The sequence below is a fragment of the Pithys albifrons genome, chromosome 6, assembly GCF_047495875.1.
Source record: "Pithys albifrons albifrons isolate INPA30051 chromosome 6, PitAlb_v1, whole genome shotgun sequence".
NCBI classification, from domain to species: Eukaryota; Metazoa; Chordata; class Aves; order Passeriformes; family Thamnophilidae; genus Pithys; species Pithys albifrons.
In genome coordinates this window covers 59,925,031-59,948,926 of record NC_092463.1, presented here as the reverse complement: position 1 = coordinate 59,948,926, position 23,896 = coordinate 59,925,031, and the positions used below count along the sequence as shown (strand labels likewise).

General features: G+C 39.7%; 1 protein-coding gene across 2 annotated transcripts; it reads right to left on the bottom strand.

Annotated features, from left to right (window-relative positions):
- Positions 1 to 1,680: 1,680 nt before the first annotated feature.
- Positions 1,681 to 23,848, bottom strand: CCDC34 (coiled-coil domain containing 34). Of its 2 annotated transcripts, XM_071559098.1 has the most exons (7): positions 23,773 to 23,848; positions 19,647 to 19,694; positions 13,291 to 13,423; positions 10,826 to 10,933; positions 3,612 to 3,770; positions 3,054 to 3,195; positions 1,681 to 2,207 (listed from the first exon to the last, which is right to left on the bottom strand). In XM_071559098.1, exons 1-7 carry the CDS (start codon positions 23,817 to 23,819, stop codon positions 1,993 to 1,995), a joined length of 852 nt encoding a protein of 283 aa, XP_071415199.1. In that variant the 5' UTR covers positions 23,820 to 23,848; the 3' UTR covers positions 1,681 to 1,992. The 2 variants fall into 2 exon arrangements, with proteins under 2 accessions (XP_071415199.1, XP_071415198.1); XM_071559097.1 differs by lacking the exons at positions 19,647 to 19,694; positions 23,773 to 23,848 and adding an exon at positions 17,448 to 17,888.
- Positions 23,849 to 23,896: the final 48 nt, after the last annotated feature.

Sequence of the window (23,896 nt, the reverse complement as noted above, 5' to 3'; positions counted from 1 at the left end):
TGATGATAATGAGCAGACTTCTGTGAAGCCTGTGTGCTCCTACTAAACAGAAACACAGTTTGACACTCCAAGCATTTTATAGAGCCCAGACTTCTCCTAAGCGTGTGCAGTAAAATTCAGACTTTGTGAAAGCCTAAACGCAAACACAAAGCAAATAATCTATTAACACTAACTACTGCAAGGTCTTGTTAGCACTTGCCATTATGTAGAAAGAACAGACACAGGCATCTGGTATAAACTGATTTGCTCAAAGTAATGGTACAAGTAATATGTTGAATATAAACTTGGCATGAGATACTTCAGTATTGTTCACAACTTGCTCTGAGAAAATTGAAATACATAATTAAGACTAGAAATAGAATCAATATATTAGAATACTTACGTGCCACAATATACCTTGTGGGGTTTTTTACCATGTAAATTTTATAATATGTAATATACTTTTTAATAATGTCACTTTTAAAGGATAACAAGGTATTTCCCAAAGTGACACAACTATGATAACAGTGAAAAAAGTCTTCTTTCCTTCTGATTTCTTCTTTCCACCATTAATCATAGAATTCTTGAGATCAGAATGGACCTTTGCCTATTCTCCAACTCCTTGTTCAAAACAGGCCTGCTAGAGTAGGTTTCTTAGGGCTGTGTCCAATCAGATTCTGAGAATCTCCAAGGATGGAAACTCCACAATATCTCTGGAATATCTGTTCCAGCATCTGATGGCTCTCCCTTTAAAAATTAAAAATGTTTGCCTCATGTTCAAATGTAATTTCACTGCCTCTTCTCTCACTGGGCACTACTGAGACAGGTTTGCTCTCTTTCTCTCTCTACCCATCAGGTATGTACAGACATTGGACAGACACTACTGAACTTTCTCTCCTTTATGCTGACCAGTCCCAGCCCTCTCAGCTTTTCTGTCAGATGCTCCAATCCCTTAATCATCTTGGTGGCCCTCCACTGAGCTTGCTCCAGAACGTCCATGTCACTCTTTTACTGTGGTGCCCAGGAGTAGATATTGCACTCCAAATGTGGTCTCAAACAGCTGTGGTACAGGGAAGAATTGTTTCCCCTGACTTACTGGTCAATGCTCTTTCTCATGCAGCCCAGGAGGCTGCTGGCTGCTTTTGCCCCATCCATCACCTTTCTGGGTGACTAAGGTGAGGTTGGCTGGCCTGTAGTTCTACAGATACACCTTCTTGCCTTCCTTGAAGACAAAGTTGACATTTTCTTTCTTCTAGTCCGTAGGAAACTCCCCTGATCACCATGACCTCTCAAAGACAACTGAGAGTGCCCTTACAATGACATTTGCCACCTCCTCAGCATTCTCATGTGCACACTACCAGACCCCATACACTCACTGAGGCTCTCAGAGAGACATTGCAGGCAAAGCTGCCCCAGCCTTCACATCCCTGGTCAGTTCTCTCTGGTTCATACATACCAGGACCAGCACCTAAAGAGCCCATCCACTCACCACAGCACTCCAGCACTGTGAGGTATCCCACTGCATCTCTGCATTCCCAATGACATCATAACCCTGGAACTGCACGTAGGCCTTGAATTCCTTCTGCATTAAGTCAACAATTGTTTTAAAAGCTGATATAATTAGCATCTTTGAAATAACTCAGTAATACTGCTGTCCAAAAGAATCACCACATACATAAAAGAACTCCTTCAACAACAAAGAGAGGAAACGAAGAAACAATCCTGTGCATTTTATTGATACTGAGGTACAGTCCCATTTCAATCAATTAAGGATTACTTTTTCTTTTCCTTTTTTGTTTTTTTGTTGATGTTGTTTTTTTTTTACTAAAATGTGACATAGAAAAAACATTAAAAACCTGATTGGTCAGTTAGGTGTAAATACAAAATCTGTTCCCAAAAATGAAAAAAAAAAAAAAATAAGCACAAAGCAATCTGCTTTAGACATATAACTAGACAGAGGTTCACATTTATGGCCCTGTTTGCTCCAAATCATGAGAACAGTTTCTTATTGAACTATAACTTCTTTCTGCATGAGGATCTAATATCAGGGTTGCTCTTGGGCGCAGAAATCACCGCAGGCGAAGATGCACGTGGCTGACAAGATACAGGTCTCCTACTCTTCCTCTTGGTAAGGACACCATCTTCTTTTGGGGGAGGTACATGTATAGGTTTCCAAGGAATGGGGTTACAATATGCTGGGGCTGGATATGAATTTCTATCAGCACTCCCTAAAACATGGAGAAAATACTTGTAACTAAAAAGGAATATTTACACTACAAGCTTTTATCATAATAAACATGCAGTTATAATAATCATCTGGAGTAAAAAAAGACGTAACAGCATCTTCAGAGAATAAAGGTTGTTCACCTGCTTTATACACGTTTAAATATTCAGAGACCAAAATTTTGGTCCCAAAATTATTTCTGTTGTGAATTCAAATAAAGACCAGTATTTAAATTGGAAAAAAAAAATAGTATAAAGCACTCAAACATGTAATGCAAAACTATTTCTTGCTGCTCTTCTGTGGGATGACAAAACATACAAAAATAGTGAGACTTGTGAAACACCACACTATCAACAGCATTCTCTTTCACACCTGGCTTTCAAACAAAAAAGAAACAGGATTACAGAAGCCAGGTTGATTCCCTTGTCTCCTTTTACAGACGGGACTTCTGTCAGACTACTTGTGTCTCAGAACCTCACCTCTTGTCTGAGGGGGATTCATGTGTGCTAAGGTGGCACATACCTTTGTCAACACAAAGACTAACTTTACAAGGATGATGACATAATTGATTTGCTTCAAAGGAACCAGTGATTTGCTCTGGTGATTCCTATGCCTGACAAGAAAAATCTCAAATAACGTAAGTTTCCTCTGAAATGACTAAAGAGGCTAAGAAAATTGCACAAAAGTCTCAGAATATATTTCTCTAACTTATACCACGTGAGGTCATCCCTATGTGCCAAAATTAGATATGAGGCAAGTATCTTGAACAGGCTTCATTTTACACTAAAATATTAGAGGGAAGGAACCACAAACCTAAGTCACTACTTATTTGTGTACTAGAAGTACAAACCTGTAGACTTTCCATATGGGAAATCATAACCATTTAAAACAGGGCGTGGTTTGTTTCTAGCATTTTGCAGCCATTCGTTAAAGATTTTCTCTGATCTTGTTTTCTTCTCCTGTAGCTCAGCTTCCCGTTCTTTCTCTTTTTCCTGAAAAAAAACAACCAACTAAGATATTCATAGAAAAAGCCTTGTACAATATACTCAAAATGGTAAATATTTTTTTGCAGATTTCCAGACTGCTGAATGTATTACAAATACGTCTTCAAACACGAACACGTTTCCCCAATGACGGAAATGACGCATTTTATTAAGTCTGAAAAAAAAAAGTTTAAAAAACCCAACATCCATGTTACTCCAGTGTTTCTGACAAAAAAACCTCAAACACCATCAACAAAAATGCATTAATATACATCTTGCTTTGCTGAACATACCAATATCTTCAATGCGATAACATTGCAACTTTTGGAATTTTTTTTCATATACAACACTGCCATTTGACATCAATATATTTAATACAGGTTACAGATTAAGTAACTCCATTGAAATAAAAGATCAGTTAATACCTTCTCTTTTTTCTTCTTTTGTGCCTCTTCAGCTCTCTTCTTCTGTAACCATTCTTTATACTTTACCTCAGCCTTTTCTTGTAGCTGCATTTTTTCTAGTTCCCTTGTGGCTTTTTCTGCCATTTCTTTGTTCAGCTTTCGTTCCCTTTCTCTTCTTTCCTATGTGAAACATACGAAAGAAACACAATACAAACTGGTCAGTATATTTCCATGAGCAACTATTTTGAGGAATACAGTTAATTTTACTACATCATTACAAATAAAATTATCATAAACCTGAAAAAATATGTAATATTGCAGCCTCCTTTTTAGACATAATAAACCTGTCAGAAAACGCGATAAAAATTTTACTTTCAGGTCTCCTTATACTGTTGTATTTACTATTCTGTTTTATTTATTCAGACATTTGTTAAAACACACTCTCAGTATTCTCTGGGAAATAAATACATGTTGCAATTCTTGACAATGGTCTGTTAAGTTTTACTTGTCAGTGAATCCAGAGCAAACTACAGTTCCAAATGGAAGACAAACTGCCTCCTTCTATGTCATTGAGATATGCAGATTGTTCAATACACTTTAGCACAAGTTGATAGGAAAATAAAAAGTTCACATGAAAATCCAGTTCATGTTTTGTGGTATTCCTAATTTTGTTTATATTCTTTAGTTTATTCACATAGGGGCTACACTTCATTGAATCAATCCACATATTTCTCCTCTCCAAATTACAAAGGCAAAAATGAGAAAACATTCTAGTAGGGTAGGAAAAAAGTGGTAACTGAGTGTGAAATGCAACTGCTACCGGTATGATTTGGAAGACAGAATATACAAAGGTATCATTCACTTCTACATCTTTTCCATGTGTGTGTATCCAAGTGTAGCCAACAATGTTTAGGGGCCCTTTCTCTAAGCAAACAACCACATATCGATGGCCTGTTCTTGCTCTGGAAAGGGAGGCATTTTCATTTGAAGAGTAACAGTAGCTCTCACTTCCCTTCCCTGTAACCTTTAGGAAATGTCTGGAATTCTACTGATTCCATACTACTTCTGCTTGGCTTGCTTAGCTCTTAAGCAGCTGCACACACGTGTAGAACTAAAAATCTACCAGACAAGCTGCGCACATGACTTGGAGGAGAGGCAGAAGACTTAAGATCAGTTTCATGTTTACAGAAAAGAGCTGTTGAAAAAAAAATGTTTTCTTAAAAGAAATCTTTTACTTGCATGCTTCCCTGCATACTCTTCTTGAACAAAGTAGATATGTAGTTTAGCAGAAACTTATACTGACTCAAAATCACCACAGTTGGCAGTATGGATGTAAAATGCCTGCAACCACAGCTGCAAAGTATAATAAATAAATGTAATAGAGGAAAAACACATTCATGAGAAAACCAGAAATACATTCCCATTCCCATTTTACCATTATATATTACCATTTTTCCCATTATATACACAAAAAGGCAGAAATTAGAGCTGTCCCCCTGTCTCTCTCCCCCAGATTTACTGCCCTTCTGCAAAATCCAATTATGCATAATGAATCAGAAGCTGGAATTCTGGACACCAATTCCCTCAGTCTGGTCTAAACAGGTATCTGATGGTTCAATGCTTGTCCCCCATACCAAACTTACCAGTAAGCCAATAAAGTAACACCATACAGAATAAAAACTGAAGCTTATATTGCCCTGCAAAACACTACCCCATTTCTGCCAGAAATGCAGGCAGTTTACAGAACTGCTTGAGTTAGTGTGTCTTGTTCTGTGTTTGCCAACAATAGAAGCATTACTACAATTTTAACAATCAGCAGCCAAACTATGCACTGTGGCATTTCCCCTCTCCCCCTTTTAGAAGTGATGCTTTATTAACTCTATTTACCATCATTTCTGAGGTTCTTCACCTAAAGAATAATGATACTTTCAGTACTACTGTTTTGGTACACTCTCATCAAATATTCTTATTTGACAACAAAGATTTATTTATGTACACACTGCTCACAATTTCACAAAACTATTACAATTAGCTCCTATATTTTCTCCTGGTTTTGTTGTTTGGTGTCTCTTGTGATTTTTTCCATTTTAATGCTACTACATTCTAGCAAATATCATCTGAATCTGGTCTGTAGTATAGGGAAAATGGTCAGATATGAATACACTCCAATTTCAATGCATATTCTGGAATTTAGAACTCCATAGAATTACAATGTCATTGAAGTCTTATTAATATGACTTCACAGCACTGAGACCTGTACATGTAATAATATTATTTACAACTAAGACCAATGAAAAAGATAATTTCATTTTGGGTAAAAAAAAAAAGTTAAGACTATGAAATGTTTTTGTGCTAGTAGAGAGTGGAAACAAGATCTTTCTTAATATGAAACAAATACTTCCATACTTTAAAATGATGAAAAGGAAATTTAGTGTAGTCTAAGTATCATCTTTTTGAAAAAAAATCAATTGTCCAAGCTTTTCCTCCTTCGTTGTGTAAAATTCATCTTAATCTGATTTATTCAGAGCTGTTTCTCTATCTCTCCATTACAAATATTCCCCACATGCATCCCTGAACAACTCCTGTTGCAAGACAATGGCAGTGTGTGACACAGAAGCAGCACTAATGTAGATGAGAGATCTGTGTTAAATCAATGAGTCAAATCGTTGGTGTAGGTGGCTTACAAACATTCCATGTATTTCGTTGTTTGCTGACTTACCTCTGATGTACTTACAAAACTAAGGATCTTCCAAAACTACAGTCTTTAGCAAAGGGTCTTAGCATATAAAAGGCATGAAAACAAATACAGGAGAGAACTGAAAAAAAGTTCCCTTCCATACCTACGGAAATTGTTCAATAATGGAAAACAATCACAAGCAGAAAATAGACTAAAACCATTTCTAAATACTCAAAATAAAATGCAGGGAAGCTTCTTAAATGATGTATCTTTAATCACAATATTTCAGATGGGTTAAGCTATTATCTAGGCCAAGCCAAAGTTAAATTAGGTTCTATGTAAACAGTAATATGCCACGCACACTACCATGAAAGCCACAACTATTGCTAAGTTTTACTTCCAGCGAGACATCCTTAAGATAGGGAGACTCCCTGCAGAATTGCAGACTTAGCAGCTGCCTAGAAATTATTCTGCAGACAAATCAGAAACGCTTCCTCTTTCTCTCACAATCAGAACAGCTTTTCCTTCATAAAGTTAGTGCTCACCACATTCCCAGCTGCTTTAGTAACCTGGTTCATGTCAAGCTCCTGTCACCCTGGCCTTCCCAGCTTCCCCTCATCCTCATTACTTTCCCTTATACAAGTCTATAAAAAATGCTATGAATGTACATTAATATGCACGTTCTTCAACCCTTCTTTTACTTTCCTTCCATGTATATATGGGAGGGAGAAATTATTTGTTTATGCTTGGTGTTGTCAGATTGGGTTTTAAAAATTCCCCTTGATCTTGTGCTCAATACAGACGTGATCTATTCACTAAACCACTAGTAAATTTACATACATTAAAATATGATTACAGGTATTACATAAATTAAGGTATTGATTGTAAAACACTCAATTACTCATTGCAAGAAAGGCTTGTTCTCCTGCCACCCTATCCAAGGATGTAATTAAGGAGAGAGGATACAAATCTACCCGGAGGGTTCACTGCTCTGGGCTATGATCCTATCAAGCCTCAGAACCTAATGAAGTCTGGGCTAGGTCTGTACTTGGGAATCCCCCACCCAACCCAAATCATTCTGTCCCACAGAACAGTGACAGTGACTCAGTGGGCAGCATGTGTCTCACTGAGTCAGTACTAACTACCAACTTTTCAAGAGAAATCAGACCTACATGTGGTGAATGGTCAAAGGATCCTAAAATTTGAAGCAGCATCCTGCTTTCTTCCTGACAGAAGGAGAAACATTAAATAATTTTCCATGAAGGAAAAAAAGCCTAATTGCCTTGGAAACAGAGGCACTATATCCAGCTGGAAGAAAACTAATAAAATATATATATATTTCTGGATTTTCATATCAATGATAAATGAGAGGCTAGAGAGGGTAAAGTGCAGAGATGCTTCTGTTCTGGACTTTCTATGTAGATTGACAATGAGGAGAAATATTTCCAGAAATTAATGTTGTGATTGATATTTTTAAGATATTTCTCACAGCAATCCTTTTCCATTATACGTCTGCAGAATGTGACAACATTTTTCTTTTCACAGATAATGGTTCTATTTCACAGCTGTTTGCTCTGACATCTGATCCACCATATTCCAGCATTAGTTAATGCTGACCAGTGGTGAAATATAGGAAAACTCCACACTGCCAACATCATAATATACATCCAAATTTTCTTGTTTATCCTCATAATCATCCTGAACGTCAACCACATTTAGCAATCTTGGAACTCTGCGTTGTTTAGACAATTGTTATCTTTTCTATTTCAACCTATAACACAATTCAGTCATCAAACCAGCCCACAGAAATACTTCTCTAACCTCTCCAGAACTGGCAAGTGAAAACAACAATAGGCTAGAAAAAAGGTAAGTGAACCAACACTGTGATGCAGTTGTCTCCTGACAAGACTTACTGCTCAAGTTCACATAAAGTCAATGCAGAGCCCACTGCAGTCCAGGCACAGGAGGAACAGGAGTTACTGCATCTTTCTCCCAAACCATCCTCATTTCATGTGGGAACTCAGTGTATGTGATAAGCAGAAAGTTTTAGTGTACTTGATCCCTGGAACACTCTCAGGGTCTTCAGAAGAATGCAGACTCCACAAATGCTGCTGAAACACAACGAGCACTCATACTTTATTCATCTGTCACCCTGAATTCCTCCTCCACAACTCTATCTAAAAGTCATTCTAACACTAACCATGAGAAATGAGTCCATTCTTCTCAAAGAAGTCTAAAGGCAATTAAGATTAATGTACAACCTAAAATAATAACTATGGCATTGGTTATGCATGACAGAAAAGTTTTGTATAAAGACACTCCAGGTTCAGAGGGTGAAAGACCCACAATATGCAGAAGAAAAAATCCTTAATAAATTTATTTCAGAGTCACAAAAAAGTTAGATATGTAAAGACAGACTTTTATGCAAACAGAAAATTTTAATTCTTAAATGCAGTTGGTTCTCAATATTGGAAAGCATTTCTTCTAGAAGCTGCCCACACGAACACATTTCTTGAAAGGGTTCAGTCTTGAAAAAAGTAGACATCTTAGCACCTTTTTCAAGTCCAAACTGTCAGCAAAAGTCATAGTACATCAGGGTCTGCATTAGCAACCACAGCTTTGACTCAGAACAATAGTTCAGCTGTTGGAACACTAACCTAGGACAGGGAAGATCTGGATTTCATTACCTTTCTGCCTGAGGGGATTCCAATTACCATGTCCCACTGAGAGGAGAAGACTCCATCCACCATGGTGCAGGCTGGGATGACAGGATTCTCCACCCTTGCTGTTGAAGTAGCCCCACTCCTCACAAAATAATTAACAACTCGTTGGATGAAAGAAGAACAGCATGAGCAAGCATGGCTTTTGAACTTGAAAGTCATGCTCAAGCTGTTGAACAATCTGGGCTCTTTATTAACAATGCTGAGATAAAGTACACATTAAACAAAAAGTCTTTGGAGTAAGAGTTGGAATGCAGGTGTCTCCTCTGGGAGGAATCACACAGCACACCAAGAAGGGAAGTCTGCTCCAAGAATGTTATTCATTACTATATAGTGTGTTGGTTCTAGGCTTTCATACAACCTACTGCTTTCTGTTTCTCATAAAGACTATCAAAACAACACCACGGTAAATTGTAAGAACAAAATTTACAGTGAAAAAGCATCAAAACAGAATTTTCCCATCCTGTACCTAGTTTCCATTAAAATTTTATTCTTCAGAGACTAAAGGGGTCTTATTGGAAAAAAAAAGAAAGACATTAAGCTGTTAGAGAGTGTCCAAAGGAGGGCAACAAAGGGGGAAGCCATATGAGGAGTGGCTGAGGGCACTTGGTCTGTTCAGCCTGAAGAAGAGACTGAGGGGAGATCTCATTGTAGTTACAGCTTCTGTAAGAGGAGAAGAAGGGCAGCAGACACAGATCTTCTCTGTGGTGAGCAGTGACAGGACCCGAGGGAATGGCCTGAAGTTGTGTCAGGGGAGGTTTACGTTGGATATTATAAAAAGTTCTTCCTCCAGAGGGTAGCTGGGCACTGAAACAGGCTCTGCTGGGCAGTGGTCACAGCACCAAACCCGAGAGAGCTCAAGAAGTGTTTGGATGATACTCTCAGGCACATGGTGTGACTCTGGTGCATGGTCCTGTGCAGGGCTAAGGGTTGGACTCAGTGATCCTTGTGGGTTCCTTCCAACTCAGCACATTCTGTGATTCTGTGAGGCCTGGATGTCTATCCTAGTGCCGCTGTGATATTTTTAATCAATTTTCATTTGATTTTATTCAGAACCAGAAGTACAAAACAGCAAACAACTGGGATGCTACAGACTATTGGACAATGAATGCATATGCTCATGAACTGCCAGGGACTGAACATGCCCAAGTCTCTCAAGCGTTCCCATTTTTGCAACCCAGTGCATATGCTCAGATCTTGTGAGACAGAGCTAAACAGAGCCCCACTGAGATCAGCATTCTGTCTGCTTCTAATCCTGGACTAAGGCATCCTTCTCAAGAGAACTTAAAAAATCTTTTGATTCCACTCTGAAATTACTTTTTGGATGAAGGAATTCCCAATTGCTAACTGCGGTCTATTGAGAATTTCCTGAATCTGGATCCACACCTCAAATATCCCTCTAAACTTTACCATGCTATTTGCCTGTCCACAACAGTACTTAACTAAATCCTTCTTCTGGCTCTACTTTGTGTACAAGATATTACACACAGCTGACACTTTACCCAAAATGCTTGGGCATTGAACCTAGGAAGTCTGAAAGAGTAGGGAACATTGAAAAACCACAGCTATAATGAGCAGAAAGCTACTGCACAAGATGTAGGCCAGTTGCCAGTGATCTGACTACTCAGAGAACAAATCCTGTTATACCTTAACAAAAAAACCAAATCAGTCTTGGAAAAACGTTTAACTTTTTTGGTGTGGTTTGATAATTTTCAATTAAAGCAAGCATTCATTCAGCAAACTAAAAACATGGGTAACCAAACAGAGTGAGTAAATTTTACATAAATTTATTTAAGCATGGTATGTACTAGAACATCTGCAAGCAAAGAAGTATTTACCTCCTCTCTTTTTTTTTGGACCCATTCCTTGTGTTTCTCTTCAGCTATCCTTTTCCTCCTTTCACATTCTTGCTTTTGCTTCATCTTCTCAAGCTTTATATTCATTTCCTAATTAAAGAAAAGGTATACATCTTAAATCCATGATGACCATTACACCAGTACTGGAAATAGTCCTGCAGTTAAAACAATTTAAGCATTAGATTTTGGTATTTTTCCTTCATTAAGACTTTGGAAAAGATAGATGACAGTAAACACAGAAATAGTATGAAATATAGTCAATGGAAATGTATAAATTTTAGAGTATTAAATGGAAATACATACTTCAGTCAGAAAAATCTTAATTTGCAGCAGTACTTTCCTACAATACTTAAAATTTAGATTGTGCACTGCTCTGCATTGTGGCTGGTATCAAAAGCTAAGTGAATTATAACTCACTGGTCATTTTTAGTACCAGAGCTAGAGGAACATTAGGGCTTAACCCAAAGCTTATTAAAACCAAAATTATTGTAGATTTTACCAAACTTTGAAACAGGAGCTTTATTTTGAAGATGAGAGAAGAAATTCCAAAGTATCTTTATACAACATACAGTATATATGTAATCACTTTCAAGTCTGAAGTCAATTGATAAAGCTAAAACATGACCAAATTGGGAAGTGTGTCTTCTCCAACAGTAGCATCAGCACAAAGTGCTATTTTTCAATGAATATTCATACTTTCAAACATAGATAGACGGAATTATTTCCATGAAACTCATTTTATGGTCCCTACACTGCAGCTCATCTCAGAGAGAACCACTTTATCTTATGACACTGAATTTCAATTTAGTAGGACATCAGTAGGAGCCTACAGAAAGCTCAAACACCCACAATACAAACAGTTTGAAAATACAGCTGTTGCTGTATTGAGGCAAAGTTACAGCAATGAGCATCTCCTTTGAGTTCTGAGACATCTGTACTGCAGGGATCCTGGTTCCTGTAAAAGCTGATGGCATTGTAAGTACCTTAGAAGACCCAATCCACTATCCACTCCAAATGTTTATCTACACTTTTGACAATCAGGCCAGACTTGGTGCTGCTGTCAGCAAAAGATCTATAACTTCACAGTTGTTTCTTTTAATTATCAGTTTAGAGTACTTTTTACATGCAAATGTAGTGATAATTTTTATATCAATACTTCATTCTCTTCTGGTGTGTTACAAAAGTGCTGATTTCATTTTTCCCCCAAATGTAAGTTTTTTGTGCTGCCCATGCTGCAGTTTGCCTTATGTTTTCAAAATCTTACAACTGAAAAATAAAATATTTACCTATATGACCATATTCTACGTGGCTTTAAGTAATGCTTGTCCCATGACTCCTCAATACACTGCTGAGAGGTATCTGCTATATTACATTTAGCATAGTGTAAATGTTATTGTGTGATACACAAGAATAAACTGTTTTGGTTCCACAAGAGAGGTCCATACACAAACAACATTTTCTGTATAATGCCTAAAATTGCTTTGGCTCATTTTTTATACTTAAAAATCAAAATAGGGAAAAATGATTACCAAACTAGAATATAAAGGGCAAGTCATGAAACATTTGGTGGATTTCAGCAGATCAGAACATATTTCTCAAGTTTAACAAACTACTTTGGTGTCCTGCTGACCTCTAAAAGACTGTTCCAGAACCTTCCACCAGTGGGTGATTTATAAATAACATGACATAGCCCACATAAAACAGCTGTATGCCATATGCACTTTACAGATAACCACAGGAAGGCTAGGGCATCATTCAAGGTCAAATAGTAAATCAGTAACTAAAGTTATCTAGCTTTTATGGGATTGTTCTAATCATTACCCAATACTTCCAATTTGATTTTCAACAACAGTATCATTTAATCAACTGCAATTACAAACATATTAACCAGGAAAAGATATAGTGGTCTCACTTAATTGTGACCCAGCCCTGGTGTTCAACAATTGCTCATTTGCAAGAGGGCAAAAGAAGGAAAGAGGGGAAAAAATGCTATAACAGGGAACGCTGTTCTGGGAAAGGACACCAAACAGCTGTAAAATTAGATACTTAAGTGGGTAACAACACTGTGCCTTAAATCTAACCAAGTAGCTTGGCATACTTGAACCAGCACACACCCTGTTGTGTTTTACTACCTACATGCAGGCGTGTGTACCCAGGATGAAAATTGAGGTATCAATTACATAAGTATGTTTTAATCTTTTAAACTCGAACCATTGACTGACAGTTGGATAAGCAAAATACTACACAGCACCACTACAATGAAGCATAACATTTAGTAAAAGAGAATGCACATAACATGAATCATACCAGCATGGTCAAACAGAAACACTATGGAGGCCCAAGACACGGAAAAAAATGGACAACACTATTTGTGTTTCCGACAGAGATAAAAAACCTCCTCAGTGTCTTCTATTAGATTTAACATCAAGCCAATTGGATGCATTCACCTCTGCAGCTCTAGCTTGGAAGCGGGCACGCAGTTCCTTCTCCTTGCCAATGAACCATTCTTCCCATGGTGAAAGGTTATCTTTCAAAGGTGAGACTTTCCCCCCCACTACTATTTCAGAGGCTTCAGCCTTCCTGAATTAAAAATGAGAAACATAAGAGAATATTATCTGTAATGTATTTGATTGAAAGGTTAAGCAGTGCTACTGCCTTGAAAAACTACTTTACTTTTATGGGATAACGTGACAACAATGACATAATTTTTCTACTTGCTTAGTAACCTCCTTAATTGATAAATGGCATTTATAGTGCACCTCTGACCATATCCCTTATATTCTACATTATACTTGTTAAATTCTAGCTTGTTAGTGATTTGCCTGCTCCTGGCACACCCCCTGCCCTCCCCTATTCCAAACTATGGAAGAGATTCAGTCGTTATCTTTTAGAAACTGAACAAAAAGAACACCAGTAATATGAAGTGTCACCTTCCTTCTCACATATGGAAACAAAGGAAAAAAGAGATTAACAGTAACATCCTGTCCTTGGCCACAGAGAGGCTCCATGTATCAAGTAGCCTCTAGCACAATGCAAAGCAAGAACAAGTTTTCTTCTTTCAAGTCCCATGATATCAAGCAAGTTCATGATATCAAGCAATCTCAGCATTATGAATCCATTCACTCTAAGAGGTAAAGTTTTTCACCTTAAAAAGCTTTGACAGGAAATGTGCTTAAGAAATGCCAATAGAATACTTGATGATATTACACAAGGTTCTATTAGACTTTTAATAGAATACCTTACATAACTCACCCATAACTTCTTTACTCATGAATAATGCAGCAGTCCTAGCCCTAGGTCAGAAATATCTTTTATAATATTCTCTACATGTACTGGTTCTTAAGTAAGACAGCATATTAGGATCCAAGTCAACACAAACTGAAAACATGCCGATAGATTTCTTTAAAAGATTTCTTCTGACACAGAATTTTTTCTTAACAAAATAGTGAAACTAGACTTCACTTCAGTATTTTACATGGATGTTCGGGCTCTGAAATACCTACCTATATATATACACCCTTCATGACAGTGAGTAATTCTGTTTGCTGAATTTCAGCTACAGAAATAGCATCCAAACAAACATATTATGCCAATGGATCCAGAAATAAATCATTTGAAGATATCTGGATTTTATCAATATAAAAGTTGAACAAATTCACAGGAAACAGCAATACTCCAGTACTATGTTGCAGAGCTATTTTCTGCCCCAGTCATCTTTAGAATACATTTCTGTGATAGAATTTGGGGACAATGTCAACGCTAAGGAGTTTTACCCTACTCTTCTCTGTAGTTTACCCACACGTGGCTGTGCTAACATGACTGCTTGTTGGTCAGGTCGTGACATGTGCAGGGGAACTGATTCACGCTGCAACTCACCTGGAAAAGGTTTGTTTCTCCTCTCATCAGCCCCCAGCCCTCTTTTATACTTTGCTGCCACAGGCATGTAGCAAAACACAACTGCCAAGGACACCCTGACACACAGACAATGTAAGGACAGAAGCAGCACAGGCCAAACACTCCCAAGCCCAGCATTGCCCAACACATCCTGCTGCACCCCAGAGCTTTTATGCTACAGCATTAACAAGGACCAAAAGTTTAACAGAGAGCGCTTTTAAACACGTACACATAAAAAGGGATGCAACTTAAGAATGCATAGTAATACATTTTGTTAGAAAATAACTCTCTGAAAGTTTATTAAAGATAAGGATAAAAGTATTATGCATTCAAATTCAGGAAAAACCCCACAACTTTGTACAGACTTGAGATTTTGGGCAGGGATACTTCCTCAATGCATTCTTTTGCTTTGCATGATTTGCATTATGGCACCTAGTACTGGAACAAAGCTCACATAGTAAACCAACCTTAGAAAAAGTACTAGGAGAAGGAACTAATTAAGAAAAATAATATTTCCTACGTGCTTTCTTGTATCAGTAATTACAAAGTCCAAGCTGTCAGCTTGCTTCTCAAATAAATGATTCACAGTGATAGATTAAAAACATATTGTAGACAAATAAGAAGTAACAGAAAATGAAGCTTCAACAGAGGAAAATACACTCAGTATGAAGACCTCAATATGAATTTAGGAGAAACACCTCCCCAGTACAGTGTCTCAAGCTCTCTGAATGCACCAGAATGCAGGCTGGAAATCTGCCCTTCTCAGTGTGCATTCCAGCCACTGGTCACACTCTTTCTGGCACAACAGTGACGTATTTTGAGTCTCACACACCTTGAATTTCATGGGACTGTTTTCTGAAATGCTAGTATGGTCGCAGCTATGAACTTCCCAAAAAAATTACAACAGACTTAAAATACCCTATTCTCAAGTGCACATCTAATTCAAAATATCTTAAATCAAATTAGACACATTTGGCATTAGAGGTGAAGTCTAATTAACAGAAAACACTGTGATTATCTTTTGCCATACATTCACTTAGGTCACACCATCAAACACAACACCGGTCCACGATGAAAGTATGAAAATGTCTCACATGATTCCATAAAGCTTTGTTTACATCCTTTTGCAAATACTGCATTTCCCACATCGAATGTTTGCCTCCAGCTAATTTTTGTGTACTTTCAAGAGGACAAACAACAACAAAAAGATTCAGAGTGTGTGCATGCATGGGGAGGGCAGTGGCCACGTAAGAAGTGTGTGTTTATTATTATGCTTTTGAGATGTTGGCACCTATCCATGGCATCTCCTATATGAACACTTGGAAGGGACTTAGTACAACACAGAACAGTGTTAGTCAGAAGCAGTGCCTGCATGAGTAAAGTGTATATAGTGCCCATAGTTTAACGAGACTGTGCTAACTCAGGCCCTAAGAGAGGTCATCTCCAGTTGCATCTCACTGCTGCCAGAGAGCACTGCAGCAACAGGCCCAAAAATGGAAAGCTGTTTCAAAGAGCATCTCATGCAGTAAAGACATGTTGTAGCTTGAACAAAGTGCTACTGAACTTCAAGGTACATAAACAAAACTGCTTCTTGGGAAGAAGAAAATTGAGAGGTAACAGAAAGCCTGAAAGGGCCCATAAACTGGATAATACTTTTTTTACTCTGAAGCTTCTCACTACACTTAGAATCATAGAATCAGTTGAGTTGGAAGAGACCTCCGAAATCATCAAGTTCAACCCTTAATCCAACCCCACTTTGATTACTAGATCATGGCACTGAGTGCCACATCCAGTCTCACGTTAAAAACCTCCAGGGTCAGAGAATCCACCACCTCCCTGGGCAGGCCATTCCAATGCCTGACCACTCTCTCTGTAAAGAACTTCTTCCTGGTATCCAACCTAAACCTCCCCTGGCAGAGCTTAAGCCCATGCCCTGTTGTCCTACTGTTGGTTGCCTGAGAGAAGAGACCAATCCCCACCTGGCCACAACATCCTTTCAAGATGTTCAACCCACTTTTGCTGGACTTTTAGCGCCTTTTTCAAGAAATGCCTACAAGTAACGTTCAGTGTGGTTGATATTCCTTCACTGCTCTCCATGGGGGTTTGAGAATCGTGCTAGAGCCTGAACCCTCACTCCACGGGCACTTTCAGCTCAGTTCAGCCTTGCTCGTTACATCCACCACCACTAAATGCACAAGCCTGTGGGGCTTCCATTGCACAGGGTGTACTCCAGAATAAGATAGGTACTGCCTGCTCTTCCCCCTTCTGTTTTAAAGGGAGGAATAAGAACTATTTATTATCCTGTCAAGTTGGCGAGATCCCAAGTAAAAAAGGAGACACGATAAGTTTGCATATCATTGAAAGAGAATAAAATTAAACCACCAGAGCAGGAACTGTGCAATGCATACACACAACACCGACTCTGGACACAGATATACACGCCAGGCAAAAGAGCCCCTCAGTTTCCAAAAACTTTCAATAGGATGACAGCAAAGCCTGTAGCTTTTTATCTGGCAAAACCCCCGATGCTCAGGTCAACAAACCCCCAAAAATACTCAGCTGCCCCCTGACGTTCCAAGACAAAAAAAAACAAAAGAAAAAAAAAAGAACAAAGCGCTTAAAGCACTTATCTACGCAATCAAGTCTATATTTAGATAAAATAATCTTCTGTCCCCAGCGGAGGGAAGGGAGTGCAGGCGCCCGGGGTTACCTATGGCCCGGCGGGCTCCGGGCGGCCGCCGCCCAGGTCTCCTCCCCGCTCGGGGAGCCGGAGCGGGACGCGGGGGAGAACGGGGAGCCGCCGGAGGGGCTGAGGGGCTCCTCGTCCTCGGAGCCGGGGGAGGACGGCGAGCTGAGATCAGTGCCCGGGCCCGGGGCTCTCCCCGCGCCGCGGCCGCCGCTGCCGCTCATGGCGGGGCGGCACCTGCGGGAGCGCCGGCGGTTACAGCGCCCAGCCCGACCCGGCCCGGCCCGCGCTCCCGGCGGCACCCGCGGCACGGCCCGTCCCCTGGAGCCAGGACACGCCTCCCGGCGAGCGAGACACGGTTCCTGGAGCCCGGAGAGAGCGGGACGCGCCTCCTGCAGACCGGGACACTCTTCCCAGGGGAGCGGGACACTCTTCCCAGGGGAGCGGGACACTCTTCCCAGGGGAGCGGGACACTCTTCCCAGGGGAGCGGGACACGCCTCCCAGGGGAGCGGGACACGCCTCCCAGGGGAGCGGGACACGCCTCCCAGGGGAGCGGGACACGCCTCCCAGGGGAGCGGGACACGCCTCCCAGGGGAGCGGGACACGCCTCCCAGGGGAGCGGGACACGCCTCCCAGGGGAGCGGGACACGCCTCCCCGCAACTGGGAGGGCTATCACGGACACGGGTGTGCTAATCCACAATCCATAGGCGCTCGCCACAGCTGTTCTTTATAGTTTTTGGTCATGTACCAGTTCAACAAACAGAAACCTCATCTGCAGGTGACAATCCCACTGTAGGAAGAAGGCAGGTGAACATTTGCTGACAGCCAAGTCAAAGTTTGTAACCTGGCCTTGGATTAAATTGCAAAATCCCATTTTAGTCCCCACAATTATTATGTTGTTTCTGATTTAAAGTTCTTAAAACTGTTGGTTTTCATACATCTCTGCTAGGCAAATGGTGTCCTTTCCCGAATTCTCTCCTCTGAGTTAATTCTCCACTGAAGCTACAACTATTTGTTATAAATAGATTAGATTTTATATATATATATATATGCATATGTGTGTGTATATATATGTATATATACATATATATGTAGGCAGTTAAATGCCTCCCTGACATCCGATCCCGTCAGATCTCGGAAGCTCAGCAGGGTCAGCCCCGGATCAGTACTTGGATGGGAGACCTCCTGGGAAATGCCGGGTGCTGTAGGTTCTAGTCCTGAGGACTTCACTGGCACTGTCCAAGCTCGCTCGGCCGTGGCAGATGAACCTCAGGACCGAAACGGTGGGGCCAGTTCTGTGCACGCTGAGCCTCACCTAAAATCCACTGCGCAGGCTGGAAGGGCACACCCACGTGGGGACAGCCCTTCCCAAATCTTCGTTCGTGAAGCTGAGCCACACACACGCACATATATATAGGTGTGTATATATATATATTCCTACCCTTGTTTGCCACTAGATTTTTTGTCAATATTCCAGTGTGGCTCCAAATCCCATGAACACAGTCCCCTTTCATTGCTGATGCTGGGCCACCTTGACCTCCCCCTTTTTTGCCAAATCTTAAGCAGGATCAGCAACAAACATGTATCGCCAAAGCTTTTTGTTGCCTTCAAATTTCACCAGCCAAGGGGATAACTGCTGACTAGCAGTGGGCAAATTTTTGTAAAACTTTATTGAGTCATTTTGCTGTGGCTGACTAAGCAGAAGCATTACTGATTTTAACATAAGATACAGAACTTTGAAGGTGATTGTAAATTTGCTATGTTAACTACTCTTACCAAGATTCCCCAGAGAAGTGAGTTTAATAAGAAATATATATTTCAGTTGGATAAATGTTAAACGTAAAAAACGCCCAAATAATCATACTTGGAAATTTTAGGATAGGCTGTTTGGTGCTTGGGCTGCAGACCCACAGGCACCCCAGTTCATAATTTCTCTGCCAAAAAGGCTGCATCTCTCCTGTCTCTCAGGAGCACATACCTCTCCCTCCCTCTTGCTCACCAGACCCTTCACTGACCCACAAAACTTTACTAATGTAGCAGAAAAATCTTTAGCCAAGCAAACTCTTTGGTCTGAGCAAGTTAAAGCTCAAGGATGTACCTGATCTTTGCTGAGGTCAAAACCAGGCAAGCACCAGGAATGCACAGCCACAAACTAGAAGGGAGAGGCAGAGGTGAGGTGTCAGGGATTCTCCCCTTTCAGTGGTGGAGCTTCTTTACTTACCAGCCCATGGGAATTGCAGTTTTGGCTGGAGAAGTATCATTATGGTTCCTGTAAGACAAAACCCAAATGTTATTCCACCACTGATCATATGTGCTGGTAACCAATTGATCATCTGGAATGGTTTTCCAGCAAGCTGAAAAAACCCCACAAAAAAAGCCCTGAATGCATCTCTGATCTAAGCATCCCCAAAATATTGACTATATCACTATGCAGCAAATTGATGCTGATGATGCTAAAATAACTCCAGCCACTTGTGGTAGATGTTGAGCCTGATTATCATCAAATAAAGAAGCAAGTATGACTAGCCACAGTGTCTAGCAAATGAATTATACCTGTTAAAATCATTTAAGCTGATGATTTAAGTATTGGAGACAACAGAATATCACTAGAACCTAAGTTTCATGCCAATTAAAGTTCAAGAAGAAATTGTATTGAATTCTTAGAAGTTACACAATCCAATGCCTCAGCTTTGTTGAGCACAAAGCACCTATAGTTTAACAAGAAGTTTTGTCTGTGCTGCATGCAGCTAGGAAATAAAAGTATAGAAGTTGTTTACTCCATGGCTACACAAGCACTGTAAGCAAAACTCCATGCCATAGCAAGCAGGAAAATTTCAGGTGTTTCAACAGGTTGCAGACCAACATAATGTCAAAACATCTTAGGAAGGCTTTAAAACCTCCCTGACCTTAAAGCCCATCTCATACTGAAGACTAATAACAGTCTTAAATGGATAGAAAAAATGCTGCCCCGTCTTGCCTCACTAAATTGAGGGACTCTGGAGCTCACTGCACTGGGCATTTCTTGTTTCTGGTGGAGGCCCACATCACATCATCTGGGATAGCCAGCAACCATGAAATAGATGTCTCAAGCCAAGGCAGAAGCAATCTTGCCAAAGACAAACATTTGAGTTCATCTCTTCCCTCCATTTACTATTATACAGAATAAGAGAATTCCTTGCGATTCAGGAGCAGATATTGGGCAAATAGGTTATATTAACCAACCTTATCATTGTGACAAGCTACCAGTGTTTATGAACCAAGACTGCCCATAGAGAAGGTGGCAAAAGCCAGTTCCCCTTTCAGGGAATTAAAGCATTGCTAGTGGAATAGCAGAAGCATCCACTTTTTAAGAGGTGTGAAAGTATAAAATAATATTGTTATTATACCTCATACCGTTCTGCCCAACTTGTCAAGCCAGCTCCACAGCACTGTGTCCTAGTTAACACAGGCAAGGTATGAGCCCAAACAATGTAATTTTATAAAACACTAAGGATTGAAACAACAATCCCGCAGGTTCAGGTACACAACTCCTGTGGCCATAGCAGGACAGAGAAGCAGGCAAATGGCATATTACAAAGACAATGTTTAATGACAAAACCTTAATTTGGTCAATTGAGTGCCAGAAAGCATCTGCCCTGGCAAGAATTAAGCGTCAACAGTGCTAAAGCCTACAGGCAAAATCAAACTGCCACAATGAAGCTCAGAAGTTGCCACAAATAATTGAGTGCAGTGAATAAATATATACACACATCCCTATGGTTGATACCAATGTGAAAAATCATCTTAATTTCTCATAAAAGAAACTATAAAAACCTATGTTTAGTCTTTCAGTGCTAACTGAACCAACACCATCACAGACTATGGAATAAGCACTTAGAACTACCTAGCAACAGGGAGTAAAATTCAGAGTATACACTGCATGATGTATTCACAGACCTATACCTTCTGTCTGTTTGGTCATGCCAATCAGTGTGTCTGAACATCCAAATGCTCCTGACAAATTTCTCACAAATACTCCCTAACTGCCAACCACAATATTCAAGAAAACCTTTTACACAAAAAATATCAAGAAAGCAATTTTACAGGTAACAGGCATAGAATGAGTTAAATTCTAGGCATAAATCAACCAGTGTGAATCACTAAGTGCCTTGATTTGCCAAGTCTTCTTTATGAAATAGTTCAATTTTAGAAATTCAACTGTAACATGATAAACAATCTCTGAAAACATGAGAGCTAGAAGAAGGAAACTTCTCAGCCCAGCTTGATGACTACTACCCAGATTTAATGAAAAGAATCATATTGGATGTAATGTCTAGTTCCCCACTTGTATTCAGGAACATGAAGCATAAAAATAAACCTATGGGAAAAAATTACTAAATTTAGACAGAAACAGAGGCTTAGACAACATGCCTTAAGCTTGAAGGAGAATAAAAATCTTAGTTTTACTTGCAACCTTAAAGAGTAGAAAATTTGAACCAAATTTAAGAAGTTTTCCCAGATCTTTGTATTTTCCAGTGTGACAAAAAATAGTGGCAGGTATGGGAGTGAGGGAGAAGGCTACTTGGCTCACACTCCCTGTCGGAGCCGAACAAGCACTGCCTATACTTGTCTACTGGCTATTTTTGTGCCTGAATGTGTAGTTCTGCTTGATTAGAGGCTGTGAAACCTGAGACATCCTGGATTGCTTCACTTTCCCTCACCGGATGGCGTATTCTCATCGTGGCAGTACACTGCTAGTCCCAGCCAGATTCTGCTGACTGCAGATGTGTAGCCAACTCTTTCAAGGAGCAGGAATTGCTCTCTTGTTTGGGGAAATGTGCAAGAACTCTATGAAATATATTTAAAATCACACATTTTTTAATCACTAGCAGATTCCCAGTCAACCCAGCTGTTTTATGCAAGTTGGAGATCGCAGCCCTCCTGCTTTTGAACAGCCTTCACTTCTTTAGCTAGTTTAAGCTTCTGCATAAAGTCTTTTACAGCATCAGTTAGTAACAGATTAACTTGCTCACTTTTGGGCTGAAATTTTCAAGACATAGGTTATGCTTTTGTTACTGGAAACCAGTGAGATACTTCATATTTTGAGACCCTCAAATCAAAATCATTTCCCTACAGGAAACATCACAGTGACCAGTAACTAGCATTTCTTAGGTAAAACATATCCAATATTACTGCAGTTCCATGAATGCAACATATGAACGGAGTCCATTCAACACTCCAAGTCCTCAGAGTACCCAACAGTACAGAAAATAGCAATTTGTGATGTATTACCTCATTTCAGATTTCATTTCCTTATTTATTGAATCGTCTTCAACTGAAATCTAGTGCTAAATCAGTCAGACTCTATAGTACAATATGTGAAAGGTAATATTAAAAAAATGTCCTGCTAAAAAAATAAACTTATGCCAGCAGTAAAAGATCAAAAGAGTTCATGTAATTAAAATTAGTATGTATGAAACAAACTCTGCATTGTGCTTTTAATTTAAAATATTACCCTGTAAATTAAAGCCGAAGGCTTAAAAATAGCAATCAAAGTGAAAAGAATTACTGAGGTATCTGTGTAAGTTTGAAATTTCTGAGTAAATTTTTGAATAAACACAAGAAATTCCACTGGAAAGAAATGAAAAGAGGCAAAAGGCATCTAGACCAAAAAGTTGCAAAGCAAATGCATTATTTTTGTAAGAGAATGAAAATGCTCCATTTCCCCAGTGTACTGCCACAGAACAGGCTAACAGCCATCTGTAAGAAATTACTCTTAATAAGGGAAGGTAGGGAATACCTTTGGCAAATTTGTGACAATGTCTCCCTGCAAAAAGCTGCTTACTCAAAACAGCAGATGAGGAGGAAAAACAACAACTAAAATGCTCTCCTTGCACTAATTTGTTCATTTAAAGTCAACAGCAAATCCTTTTTGACTGCTAAATCCAGCATTGGAGCTCAGTATGAGTTGTTTAGAGAGGTCTAGGAGCAAAGCATGTGACATTGCCACTGTAAGAACAGTATCATCTAGCTTTAGACTCTGGAAAACTGGAGGATTTATTTTCTGTGGACATCTAGAAGGCTGTAACATTAGGTTTTACTTGTTTGAGTCTCAAAACTGAAAGTAGGAAGCTTTTGCCTAGCTGAAGAGAGGCTGCTGAGGTGACAGCTCAGAAAGCCATAGGTAACAAAAATCCCACATGTTGCTAACACAACACTGCTTTAAGGCATGTTGTCCCCATATATTTGACCCTGCATTTGGAGTGGAAGTGAGTTCCCAGTAGATACAAACATCTGAATGGTCCCTTGTGCCCTGGCCCAAGATCAGCTTGACCAGCAAAGACACAAACAAAGGTGACATTAAGTACCTGGCAGCTGGATTTGTCTGGGTTCTTCTCCTTATGTGATTGTCCATGGGTGATCAGGCACGTGGTCACGTTGAGAGAGGCAAGTCTGGTAGCACTGCTTCGTGGTGGGCTGGGTTTAGCAGCT

Coding starts and splice junctions, on each gene's coding strand:
- CCDC34 (XM_071559097.1), bottom strand. CDS start 17,647: ATGAGCGGCAGCGGCGGCCGCGGCGCGGGGAGAGCCCCGGGCCCGGGC. Junction 3,196..3,611: donor AAAAGAAGAAAAAAGAGAAG/GTATTAACTGAT, acceptor GTTTTTTTTCAG/GAAAAAGAGAAAGAACGGGA. Junction 2,208..3,053: donor CCCATATGGAAAGTCTACAG/GTTTGTACTTCT, acceptor TCCATGTTTTAG/GGAGTGCTGATAGAAATTCA.